Source organism: Kryptolebias marmoratus, linkage group LG22 (assembly GCF_001649575.2).
Source record: "Kryptolebias marmoratus isolate JLee-2015 linkage group LG22, ASM164957v2, whole genome shotgun sequence".
Taxonomy (NCBI): domain Eukaryota; kingdom Metazoa; phylum Chordata; class Actinopteri; order Cyprinodontiformes; family Rivulidae; genus Kryptolebias; species Kryptolebias marmoratus.
In genome coordinates this window covers 26,872,636-26,886,128 of record NC_051451.1, presented here as the reverse complement: position 1 = coordinate 26,886,128, position 13,493 = coordinate 26,872,636, and the positions used below count along the sequence as shown (strand labels likewise).

At 45.4% G+C, this 13,493-nt stretch overlaps 1 protein-coding gene and 1 long non-coding RNA gene across 4 annotated transcripts in view; one reads left to right on the top strand and one right to left on the bottom strand.

Annotated features, from left to right (window-relative positions):
* The first annotated feature begins 177 nt into the window (after positions 1–177).
* Positions 178–4,659, top strand: LOC112450773. The gene is made up of 2 exons (XR_005232643.1): positions 178–3,692; positions 3,834–4,659. It is a non-coding gene; the product is annotated as an uncharacterized LOC112450773 (long non-coding RNA).
* Positions 3,292–13,493, bottom strand: part of srfb (serum response factor b) — a 24,855-nt gene continuing 14,653 nt past the window's right edge. The window contains exons 3-8 of one of the 3 annotated variants that reach the window (XM_017424331.3): positions 10,640–10,880; positions 8,525–8,695; positions 8,217–8,327; positions 7,208–7,405; positions 6,948–7,049; positions 3,292–5,964 (exon numbers count right to left, since the gene is read on the bottom strand). In XM_017424331.3, the coding sequence (XP_017279820.1) occupies positions 5,927–5,964; positions 6,948–7,049; positions 7,208–7,405; positions 8,217–8,327; positions 8,525–8,695; positions 10,640–10,880 (861 nt within the window). In that variant the 3' untranslated portion in view covers positions 3,292–5,926. The remainder of the gene's footprint in view (positions 5,965–6,947; positions 7,050–7,207; positions 7,406–8,216; positions 8,328–8,524; positions 8,696–10,639; positions 10,881–13,493) is intronic. The other 2 variants (XM_017424330.3, XM_017424332.3) reach the window with 2 other exon arrangements.

Genomic DNA, 13,493 nt, shown 5'->3' with positions numbered 1-13,493 from the left:
TGTGTGTGTGTGTGTGTGTGTGTGTGTGTGTGTGAGAAGCCCTGTAATTATCCAGGAGAAAATAATGTTTGTGTATTTATTTTGTGTCCCATTTCCATCTATTTGTAAAACAGTCATTGCCTTAATGTGAAAATCAGACTTCAGCTGCAGCAAAATGTTTCCTTTTGAAACATTTTGACCTGTACCTGTAGTTACATACGTGATGAAGTGTAGGATGGACAAACGCTGCACTCGTTTTAAAAGCCAAGTTATTTATTTGTTTGTTTTGCTTTCACGTTGCCTTTTTAATTATATTTAAGAGTCAGTTTCATCCCGTTTCCTCAGTTTGGCTTCAGGTGCTCGTGTTCATCACCCAAAGACGTCACCATCCGACACATTTTCTTCAAAAAATGTCAAATTTGCAAATAATTTGCACATGGAGCTCATTGCACTGCACGTGTTCCATCATCTGTAGGTTTATGATCCTGGAGAGGGAAACGTCAGATTCCTCAGTGTTGGCAGGAAGTTATTTGCTGTTTTCAGGGGAACGTTTAGAAGAAAAAACTTCAGATTTTAAGAACCAGAGTCGTTAAATGCAGAGTTCCTCCACAGTCTCTTAGAAAGTAGGCCGGACGTTTTCCTCTGTTCAGTTTTCTAAAAAATCTGAAAATCTAAAACCTTTTGGAAATAATTTACTCAACCAAGAGTGCTGTTTAAAATAATATAACATGTTATTGATGACAGCATCTCGCATGTTTTTAGATTAGAAACAAGAAGCTACATCTGCAAATTATCACTAATTTATAATAATTCTCCAAAAATAAACTGATCAAAAACAATCATTTTAAAACCTGAATTCTGATAAAGTTTGGATGTTGTGTCGAACAAAATTAAAGACCGAAAGAAACGATTTAAAAATCTAAATCCATAGTTTCCTCAGACAGGAAGAGAGAAAACATTAAATGTTTAAATTAGAAAACAACCTTTTCTTTAAACCATTAATAAAACTTTGAATCTGACGGCAGCAACACGTCTCTAATTAACCTAATTAGTTAAATTGTCCTCCAGCTGTTGATTTGTTTGAGACGTGTTGCTGCCAGAAAACTCAAAATGATCTCATCTTTCCTACAAAATGGTAAGTTAAATATAGGTCATTACATTCTGTTTTTATTTACTTTTACAGAATTGGGTTGTAAAAAATAAGCAAGCTTTAATGAAAGTAACTCAGAACCTGATTAGGACTTCATTTGGGCGAACTTGCAGAAAGAAAGGCTCGATGTGCAAACAGGAAGTTTGTGTTTAAACTGTCAAACTTTCCGTGGAAACTGGGGGGAACTCTGTCTGTTCATGTTTTCAGTTTAGGACATCTTCTAAAACCAAAAAGGTTATTTTTCCTGGTTTGTCACCACAAAAATGATTCCTTCAGATATCCGACTCGGAAAGCTCCAGACGCTCCGTTTGGAGAACATGAAGAGCTTCCAGGTGATCGTGTTGCTTCGCCTTCCAGTATTTCTTCTCTTCGGTGATGAGAAAACGTTCCTGCGGCGTGCTGCTGCTGAGGAAACGATCAGTGTTATTATTCATGCTTCGTCTGGTTCTCCTCTTCCTCCACAGATCCGTCACTGAAGCACCTCGGCTGCTTGATGCAACTAATTACTTGCATGGATTCAAATTTTGCACATTGTCTTCATTTTTTTTTTGTTTTGTAAACTTAATTTCTTTTCTAAATATTTTGTTTCATGAACCAAAAAAAAGTAACATTTCTATATTAACAGGATTTTTTCAATCATGCACATTTCTATCGCCTGTGTTTCCAACTCCTTTCGTACGTTTCTATATTTTATGTGTACAATAGCAATAGAGATATACTACCTGGTGTAAATGCATGCCTAAATGATTTTTCAGTCTTTAAAAGAAAAGGAAAAAGAGCGGTTCAGTCTGTGAGTTTTAGTTTTAGCTGTCGGCACTTTGACGGAGAGACGATGCCTTATTAAACACTGTGGATCTCTGACTGCAAGGAGATTTATTCCGATTTATTTCCCAGCAGGTCGTCTTCCTGTGTCCAACAGATCCACTGTCTGCCACTTCCTGTCTTTTAGTCTGTGTCCTCGTCTCTTGACCCAGCGGGTCTCACTGCCGTCTTGGAAACCGTCCCCTTCGCTCGTCTCCGCTCTGCCCGTTGCTTTGGATGCTCGACCCAGATCTCATCCAGCCGTCTTTGATTCCTCTGGTCTGCAGGGTGTTTTATTTTGGAAAAGCTCCAATAATTGTCTCCATTCGTGCCTCTTTTCTGTGTTTGACTCAGTTAATTTTCATCTGTTAACAAATCTACAAACTAACCCAGAGTAAAGTAAAGGAGTTTAACTTCTTTGCTCCTCTCGTCTTCGTAAAGGTTACTTCACCTCTCCAGGCTCCCCGCTGTCTGTCCTGTACGACCACCCCGGCTTCCTCTAACACAGGGGTGTCAGATTCCAGGCCTCGAGGCTCGGCTGTCCTGGGAGTTTTAGGTTTTTCTGCTCCAACACACCTGATTCAAATGGTTTAATCACCTCCTCCCCAAATCATCAAGTTCTCCAGGAGCAGAAGCAGAAATCATTAATTTAAAGCAGGGACACATCTAAAACATGCAGGACAGCGGCCCCCGAGGAGATCCATAAATAAACTCCTTTTGAAACTCTCCACCCGTTTCACTGATCACGCGGCAGCAACCCAACGCATTTTAACATTAACGCGGATCAGAAGAAAAGGTTCATCTTCTTGGATGAGAAGGGAAATGTCTTCAGCTTTAGGTGTCTTTACAGGGACTCTTCACCAGCACATCTAGAAGTGAAGTCCGAAACGGGAGGAACTCTGTCGGTCTGCTGGGGTTTCAGAGACCCATCGGACCAGGCCGAGTTTATCTGATCTCTTATTGTCCAACGTTTGTGTCCCCCGGCGTGGTCCTGTGGCTGTGAGGACATGGCAGTGAAAACGTGCACACCAAACAAAGACTGTTGGGTGTTGAGTGTTCAGAGATGGTTCCTGATTCCTTCCGATCATCACCAACCAGCCTCTGTCCACAACCGTCACGTTCAGAGTCCCTTAAACCTCCCATCTCCCTCGTTCTGACGGCTGATTAGGCATCTGTAACAACTGAACATAAAGTGGCTTGTGAGTATAAATACTAGACTCCTACAACATTTAGAAAGTATTGTGCTTCTCTCATACAGGTTCGTAAAGTCGTCAGAAGCCAACAGATTCACCATCTTCCTGCATTTTCAGTTTGATCTGGTTGATGAAGTTCCCTGAAAGAACGAGTCCCACAGCAGGAAATTCGCTCATTTGCATTTTATTACAAAATGTCTGTACAATAAAACAAAAATACACAAAATAACCATTTCTTTCAACGACGAGGTGAAAACCACAAATTCTGTTCAATCTTTTCAAAATAAACATTTCTCAATAACCAGAAAAATAGCACTGAATGTCTGTAACAAGGTTTGTTTTTACAGGATGAAGGGAGCAGATCAGGCATCGAGGCCAGTAAGATCCTGTTCGCCATCAATCAACCCGCTAATTCTGGACAGACGAGTCCAGAAAACGAGTCCGAACTCTGGGTGCAGCAGAGGATTGTGGGACGAGCTTCAGAAATCAGCCCCCGGGAGGCTGGATCGGAGGCACAGCGGTGCAGAAGAGAGGCTCTCGGTCTAAAAACTCATTCTTTGATTGCTGAGGTAAAAAAAAAAAACAACTGATTGCAGCCGGTCAGGTTCTTAACGTCCCAAAGCACCTTATGTCACATCTTCTAATTAAGAATCCTTGAGCCTGCGTAGAAACTTAATCAATCCTTTGTTCAAATTGTTTTTATTCTGCAGATTTCACTTGAAAATCAAGAGTGCTTCAGCGTTGGGGAGAAATCTTTCTGCAGCAGAAAATGACCTTCAGCAGCCGCACAGGCTCGACCAAAACGCCGTTATTTACCAACCAAAACGCAGACGGCTCATGAAAACGATCCAGGTAAAAGTATAGTTTGCAATGGAGTCAACAAAATAAGGTTCAACTGACAAAGTTGCTAAAACAGACCGATCAGACCGTGAATATTTCTTTTTAAATTAAAGTCATGATTCAAGTGTTTGACCTTCATTAGGATCACAGGAGGTCAAACAGCTTCTGTTCACCACAGAGACAACAAAGACGAGCTCAGAGAGAAGATCAGAGATCTCCCAGCAGCTTCATGTTCCTCTCACCACAGCTGACATTATTCATAAATCGTAGAAGGTTCCTCCCAGGACAGGAACACAGGAGGAAACGTCTCCAGGTGGATCAGACAGAGTCTGGATGGTAGAACAAGAACCGAAACCATTCGAGCTGAACTCCAAGGTCAAAGTTTCTGATCGCACCATCTGTTGGCAGAAAAACGACTCAACAGGAGCTCGTTAAACCTTTCAGTGAATTCTGGGACTGATGAGCTAAAACTGGAGCTTCCTGATCAGCTCTGTGTTCACAGAAGGAAAAAATGAAGCTTTTAGAGACAAAAAAAGAGACCATAACTACTGTGAAACTGCATCTGACAAGAAAATCTGAAGACTATCAAGGCCTCCTGGAGCGAAACGTGTCGCCCGGCATCACAAACCTCAGCCTCAGGTTCTGGGTGATCCAAAACCCATAACCTGACCCACAACACGCAGCTAAAAGCATCAAGCTTCGGGAAAAAACAGAACCACTGGACCATTAAATGGCCGCCCATGAGCCCAGATCTTAAGATCTGAAACGTGGCTAAAACTACGTGCTGATACAGAGAGCGCTGCTACAAATCTTCTTTTTATTTGTTTAATTATACTCATTTGAGGGACTGAGTGACTAACAGGATTCTGCAGAACCTGAAGAGCAGAGAAACATCTAAAACCTGCAGGATGGACCTCCAGGACCAGGACCAGGACCAGGACCAGAGTAAGAGAGGCCAATAAACTTATTTCTGTGGAAGGGTACCAACAAAGTTCTGTTCACTTTAACACGAATCTGAGGAAAGCGGCTGTTCTTATATTTCTGTTTAATGAACTTCATGATTTTAAGATAATAACCTCCATCAGATTGTCACCGTTTTTGCTTTAAAGTGCCAGATCAGAGCACGGGCGAAACTGATCAACAGCAGAAACACGACGGCGTGAGAGAGACCTCCGACCATCCAGCTACAGGATTTTTACAAAAAAAAAGAAACATTCAGCTTTCTTTGTCCTTGTAGTGAAAAACTCCCAAACAGCGTGCCAGCATGTCAACATAATGATGGTGCATTAAATTAATTTACACAAACATGTTTTATGCAAATCATTTCCATATACATAAAAAAAAAACACTACGTAAAAAAAAGAAAACCCTACATGCCAACGCACAAACTGAACTGAGCTAAAAATACAAATTCTTTTTTTTTTTTTATCTCCAAAACATTATTTACAGTTTTCCAAATGTCCTCATATGTTTAAGCTCCTCCCTGCCCGTTTACAAAAACAGATATGTGTGCACACAGACACATGCTCGTGCACGGTTTGCTCACACTGGAACATTCAGACACACAAATGTCTCTTTGGCTGGTGTGAAGCTGTGGCACCTCGCAGGGTTCCAAACAAAACGCTCACGCAAAAAGAACACCATCTAACAGTTTAGAAAATAGGCTCCAATGATAGATATCGTGATACATCTCCTATGCGAATATATATATATATATATATATTTATATACCAAAAACATACTTCATACTGTATATTCTGCCACACATAGGCCCTTGGTTGTGTCTATATGTGTAAAAATCACATTCAGAAAAGCGATGGTTTTATTTTGAAGGAAGGCATCACAATAAATAGATTGTGTGTGTGTGTGTGTGTGTGTGTCTCCCTGGGTCAACGCCGCCGTCTGTCAGTCGCCCTTTGAGCTCTGGGCGGCGTCCAGGTTGACCACCTGGAGCTCCGTCAGGTTACTGCTGCTGCCGCTCGACTGCTGACCAATCACCATCTGCGGCACAAAAGCAGCCGTGTCAGGGAGCGCCACGCACGGGACAGCCAATCACAAGACATCACATCACACAGCGGCCTGGACAAGATGGGAGGACGGGACGATGTGTTCGCTCAGAAAACTAACGGGCCACATTCCACAACTGGAGGTTTGATATAAAACGTTAATAAAAACAGAATAACGATGACCTGGAAATTGCAGAGGAACAAACAGCAAAATGTTTAAACTGATTAGGTTAAATAATAACAGGTCTGTAAGAGGACCGGGGATGAAAGGAGGGCAGAGGTTCACCAGGCTGTGAAAAACGGTCTAAAAAGTGAGGAACAATTCCAGAATAATGTTCCTCAACAGAAATATGGGAAGACTCTGAATCTCCATCATCTCCAGGTCATAAAATCATCAATCTGGAGAAATCTGAGAGGTCAAAGGTCAAGGCTGGTTCTGGTTCTGCTCAGGAACACTGTCTGTAAACACAGTTCACCGTGCCGTCCACAAATGCTGCTTAAAGCTCTATCAGGCAAAGAAGAAGCCAGATGTGTCTCCTCTGGACCAAAGAGGAGAACTGTTCTGAGGTCAGCCTGCCTCTCTGATGGTATGGGGGTGCATTAGTCCAGGTTTTAGAACAACATCTGCTCCCATCCAGGACAGAATGGGACAACATTCCCTCTAAAACCTCCAGCAGCTGGTAAATCATTGCATTCTGTCTGTATTAACTTTTTACTTTTCTAACCCTCTTTGTCTCCAACATCTAAACAGCTACATTCCTCAGCTGCACTCCATGCACAGCGACTGTTGGTGCTCATTAATTCTACTGCAGGTGTTTTGTTTTAAAAACCAAACATGATGCGAGCTCAAACATCCACATTCAGCCATAAAAAAGGCACCAGGTAGGACGGGTGCAGCCTGTGTGCCGGTGCTCAGTTAGGATGCGTTAGTGCAGTCACTGTGGCATGCTGGTTGCAGAGGGAATATGAGAGTTTCACTTGTAAAATGTAGATCTTGCCGTACTGGGTGTAGCTGCACCGCCGAGACGGGGATCTGCACCGTTCCCTGAGACGCCGCGAGGAACACCTGAGGGACGCCACCTGGGAGGGGAGAGGAAAAACAACAGAATGCATTTGAAACTTCAGCGTGCAAAGATCTGTTAGTGAAACACCGAATCTGACTTCATCTTACAGCCATCAGTGGTTTAGGAGATATTCAGCAGACGTGTTATTTTACACAACTTCAGTCGGGCTCTCACCTGGGTCTTGGCTGTGCGCGTGAGACACCTGCATGGCCGACGTTCCCTGGGAGAAGGCATTGAGCATGGCCAGCCCTCCGTCAGCCAGCGCCGGCGTGGAGGCGTACATCACCGTGTGAGGGCTCGGGTACATCATGTGACCCGCCACCGACGTTGGCACCGACGAAGTGACGATGGTTGCTGGGAGACTTACGGTTGCTGGGGGAGGAGAGAAGCTGTCAGTCTGAGGCTGAGACGCACATCTGCAGGCCGTCCAGCAGATGGCGCTTTACATTTAAATTCAGCAGCTTATATTCTCTTCGGAGGCAGAGCTCCAAGAAACAAGTTACTTATATTTTATTAGAGCTGGATCTGACTTGTTTTTAAATTAATTTAAATCACATCGATCATTATATCATAAGTTCAAAGATTTAAACAGTTCTGGAGCGCAGAGTTAACCTAAAGATACTCAATGCTGTATATTTATTTAGTTTCCTGTTAACACTATTGGCAGAGAGACAAATAAAGCCGTTTAATTAGGAGAACATAACCGAAGTGAGAAATATATTCTCCCAGTGGCGCCAACTTCCTGTTTCCAACCGATGTCCTGTGGATAATGTAGTTTATCTGCCGGTGTCGGTACATCGAAGCTACCGGACTTCTGTTCTGTGACAGAAGACGTTTTGTTTCCCGTCCAAAAATAAAAACTTTATCAGTTTATTATTAGATAGCAAAAAGTTTCAAGCTTTAAACTGTATGAGATGCTTCGTTAAGCAGCTAAACTCACATGCAGATTAATCTTCCTCCCCTCCCTCCTGAGGGTCATCAGGGTCTTTGTGTGGATTATATATAGTTGTAGTTATTAAAGTTAAACCTTTCGGACTGCGTACGGGTAGGTTAGGATGAAAGTTTCGACGCTCCGGTGAGTACCGGCCTTCCAGCACAGCTGAGGTGCATCTCCTCAGTTTTTAACGTGTTTAACATTAAATGACACAAGATGGGGGCACCTCCGTTTAAATCCGGGACCTACCGGTGGAGTTGGCGGAGGTGTGGGAGATCTCCGGGCTGCTGTCACTGTTGGAGGCCGACTGCGTGTTCGGATGGACCTGGATCGCCTGCAGCTGCTGAGGAACTCCTGCTCCTGGAGACACACGGAGGACATGAGGCCACGGCTCTTACCCAGGGGAGCAGCGGGACGGTGGCGCCGTTAGCTGGGGTGCAGGAAGGTTAGCATGCAAGTGGAGTTAGGTGTGTGACTGTCGTAGCAGAAGCTTGATGAAGGTGTGGCTGTGGTTAGTAACGGCAGGCAGGGAGGTGGCAGCATGCAGAGCAGGTCACCTGTGAGGGAGACAGCGGCAGGGAAGCGGAAGACCGCCTGCTGTCCCTGCTGAGGCTGCGGGGCGGCGGCGGCGGCCAGGGTCTGACCATGCTGCCCCTGGAGGGCCAGGGAGTGCTGCTGCAGCTGGCTCAGAGGAATGGTGGGGGTGCCGGGGGGGAGAGGAGTCCCTGCTACAAGGGCATGCACACACAGATACACAAGGGCTTCAAACTACAGGCAGACGACAGGTAGAAGAGCCACTTTTCTCATCACGAGTTCTCCGAGAGTTCAAACACTCATTTTCTCCTCTTTTCTTCCCCAGCAGGTCAAACCCAGATAAGCAACGAGTCCGACACGACTGAAGCCCAAATAAGGAGCTGAGCCTCAGACTGTTACTTTCTGCTAATAAAAAAAAAAACCAAAAAACTCTAAACTGTCGGAGCTCCAAGCGGAGCCAAAGGGCCCGTTTATTTTTTTCTGCTCGTAGGATTCACAGACAATAAGACGGGTTTCTGCTCGTATCGTAAGGAATGCATATCACCCGCTGCCTTTCAGAGTTTCAGACTAAAATCATCTCATTCTGAGGAATAATAAAGCTGCAGGCGTTTTGGTTTGTTATTTTCAACCTGTAGCTCTCAGACTGTTCTGGATGACTCTCAGCTACTACCACATCAAGTTTTACCACAATATCTGTAAAACTGACTGAGTTACAGCCCTTTCTGTGTTGGCTAATGTCAGTTAGCTGTGATGGCCATCTTGAATTGGATTAACTCCAAAAATTCATCAGTTGTTGATGTAAATTCAGCGATTAAGTCCTGAAAGTTTCGTTAACCAGCAGCCAAATTAATTAAAAACCACTGCTTCCTTTTTAACCGCAGGACTCAGCTTCTCTTCTCCACAGGAAACTTTGTTTAAACTAAAAATGTCGTTTTTGCAGAAACGCTCGGAGAGACGAACCTCCGGTGACTTAGGAGAACGTCGTCCTTCGAACAGAACTGTCCTCCCCTTCCGCTCTCAGCCCGCGTCGACAAAATAAAATCAAACTTAATTCTCTGCAGCTTCGATAAATTCACAGAAAACGGTAAAACCTAATCGAGCTCGGGGTGGTGTGAGAAGGAAGGCCCGCCACAGCGGAGGTGTTGAAGATGCTAACAGAACAGCTTGGTGTGGAGATGGAGGTTTAAGGAGATTTTTATTTATTTTTTAACTCCAAAACGTGACTTTTGAGTCACACCCTCGCGTTTGGACTTGGGCTCCGCGGGCAGCTGCTGCATCGGGCCGAGCGGGCCCCTTCAAGCTGTCAACCGTGTGTGTGTGTGTGTGAGAGGAGGTGGGGGTGTCGCTCCACCTGGCGCTGCTGCCATGTGCCAGACAGGTGGTGGAGAGGAGAGAGGGAGCGAGAAGCAAGCAGCAGAGGAAGAGGAAGAAGAGAAAACGCTGAAGACGAACGGTAACCGGGTGACCCGCTTATCAGTCAGAGCGACATATGCAACCCTTCAGAGGGCGCCGTGTGTGTGCGCCGTCAGCTGTGACACACACACACACACTACCGACACACTGCTACCACAAACTCTCTGCGACTTCCTGCTCCGCTCGAAACCACCACACGTCTCCAAACACAACGAGCGCTCCTGGGAAGAATGCATATCACCCGCCGGCCTCAGAGCTGCAGGCTGACATCAATCTCTCAGCTATTACCACCCAACCATTACTGTGTCAGCTGAAGTTGCTGTTTTAAAATACTTAATCAGTTGTAGATTTACATCAGAAGATTTCATTAAAATCCACCCAGTGGTTCATGAGATATTTTGCTAACAGACAGACACACACACTGATGAAGGGTCTCGTCTGCCTGCGACACAGAAGGACTCATTTCCTCGCATACCAGCGACCCTTCATTGAATATTCATGACTAATTATGGGCCTCGTTCATCGGCCCGCTCTCTGCCGGCTCCATTGTGTCCCTCTCGCCTAATTATTCGTGTCCCCGAGTGACAATCAAAGGCAGAGCCGCTCGCCGGCGGACGTGGCTCCCCTGGATACGGCGGCGGCTGTTTGTGAAGAGCTGCTGCGTGATGTCAGCGGTTCGAAGACACGACCCCGTGACGACAGGAGGATGTTTAATGTTCACGTACCCGGCATGAAGGTGAAGCCGCCGGGCAGCTGCATGACTCCGGCGGAGGCGCCGGCGGTCTTGAGGACAGTTCCGTTCGCGCTGATGTTGCTGTTGGCGGAGACGGGGGCCAGGTAGTTGGTGATGGGAAAGGAAGGTCCGCTGCTCACCTGCATGGTGGTGGAGGTGGTGGGCACCGTGGACGGGGCGCTGCTCGTGGTGCCCGGCAGGCTGGCCACCGTGAACGTCGGCTTCAGGGTGTCCTGAGGGGGAAACCAAAGTCAGATCAGATCAATACGTTCAGGGGGGAGTGCAGCAGCAATTCTTTACAAACTTGAAGGATGAGGAGAAAAAAAAAAACAACAGTAAAGATTCTAAAACTCCAAGAGTGTCAAAAAGTACAATCGGCTGGGCTGACTGGTTGGTAAATACTCTTTATTAGGTCCACCTCTTCAACCTCGGCCAATCACATGGCAGCAAATCAATCCGTTAAACATCTAGACGTTGTGAAGACGACTTGAAGCATCAGAACGAGGAAGAACGAGGATTTAAGTGACGTTTGTGGCAGAATCTGCAGATCTACGGGTACTGTCACACACAACCAACTCTCGGGTTTACAGAGATCGGTCCAGGAAGGAAGCAGGAGCTCATTTCAACCAGAACCAACAACCTCGAAGCCGATGGGCTCCAGCAGCAGAAGGCCACGCCAGGTGCCACTTCCTGTCAGCTGAGAACAGTTCACACAAGCCTGTTCCCTCTGCCAGGGCTGCCCCTCGTCGGTTTGGGAACATCTGGGTCTCCTCTCTGCTTTTCTCTTTGCAGATGATGTGGTTCTGTTGGCGTCTTCAAACAAAGATCATCAGTCTGTGCTGAAGAGCTCCGGATGCGTCTCTATGGAGGGTTTTTGGTTCTAGACCCCGAGGAAGACCCAATCCTTGTTGTCTCCTCTGGCCTGGGGACACTTTGGGATCTTCTTCTTGAACTTATCTTTGGAACCCGATTTCAGATAAGCAGAAGAAGATGGATGGATAAGTAAACAGAAAAATGCCTCGATGTTCGTTAACTTCCAAGTTTCAAACTACTTGCATCGCAGATCTCATTATTATCAGGACTTTCCCTCTTTGAAGAAGTGGGAGGGAGGCTTTCATTTCTCTGCTGACAGCATCCAGATCAGCCTTCAATCGTGGCAAATGACAAACAACGCAGAGAAACTAGCTTTAATTGCATCAACATGTAAACTCTACGGCTGAGGTCTGAAAGGAGCATTCTGGTTCACATTTAATCCAACAGCGAAAAGTTAGAACCTCCAAACGCTGATGGGAAAAACATGAAGTCATCTTTAAAATGTTTCTGCCCCAGAGTTAAATGTTAACGCCCCAGAGAGCAGACCTTATCGCTGCAGCGATGAGTCCATCCTCGGGACGCTGCGACACCCAAACACCCAGCACCCTCCATTCATCACCCTGAAGAGCAACGGATACGTCACTTTTGCACTTATTTTGTTGGGTTACCATGACAACTGGATGACCACGGAAAAAGGCAAGACGAGCCGATCAAAAGGAGGAGAGAAGCAGAATGTGCACCTCCACTGAAGAGCTGAGGAGGACGTGTTGGCGAGTGGGCGTCAGGGCTGAACCAACAAAGACACTCACACCAACACTTCTCACATAATGCTAACGAGCTGCCATAGTAGGACGGAACCAGGTGTTTCTGCCGAGGCTCGGCTTCTTCACGAGGCGATTCAACTTCAGCTCAGAGGAGGATTCTTTAAAAACGGACCTTCAGTGATGCTGGAAACCCATCTTTATACAGCTGTCGCTTATATATCTGCTGTGAGTGACTATCAGCTACAACGTCGTCAAACTCCAGCTGAAAATCTGTAAAATTGATCAAAATGTAGCTAATTTTGTGTTTTCTGTGGCAGCCATGTTAAATTGGGATGGCCTACCAATATTTACTTTCTGGGGGTTTCATTAAAATCCATCCTCTGGCTCTTCAGATATTTTGCTGACACAAAATGTTTATATTTTATCTGGATGTGTTTAAATTATCCTGATTATGAACTAATTCCCCACAAATTTCCATAATTCCCATGGAAAGTTTGCATAAATTTGCAGGAAACTTGCCGCCCCTTTGCAACCCAAAGTGGTATGACCCAAAAGTGGACATCATCGTGACTTTTATAAAATACTGAAGTGTAAAAGGAGACAGACTCATCAAGACCTGGACAATACTCGAAATAAATGTTTTCTACACAAGCTGGAAGAGAACGAAGTTTAGACTGCTCCAGAATACGAGACATTCTGTTGGTTTAGTCTCATCTATGAAACGGGGAGGTGGTAGTATCATGAGTTTGGGCTCTCTTCTGCACCAACAATAAAACAGTAATTCCTGAAGCCAGACTGAACCATCTGGTTATGAGCTTTAAAGCGACAGGAAGGCGGGTCAGGCAGACATCTCAGCCCTGAAGGTGCTCTGCAGAGCAAACACTGACAGGAAGTGACACACTTTAGAAGCTTTCCTTGTTAAGATTATTAAATCAGAAGGTTCAGAGAGGTAAAATAACGGAGCATTAAAAGGTGTAACGTAACGCCAGCATGTTTAGGATTTCGTTCAATGACCTTTAAAACCAAAAGGAGAGCATGAAGGCAGCTCGTCCTGTTGGTTTTTATATGTGACTGATTACGTGGGTGAGAGGTGCTGGATCCACTGATAAGACCTTCCAACCACAGGAAATGGAGCTACTGTACAGAGCAGCTCCTCCGTCCAATCAGATCCTAAACATCGTTACAGGACGGGAAGGTGCAACTCATTAATCCTGAGCGCCTGAACCGTACGGAGGAGGAGAAGGAGGAGGAGAAGGGGGGGGGGGGGGG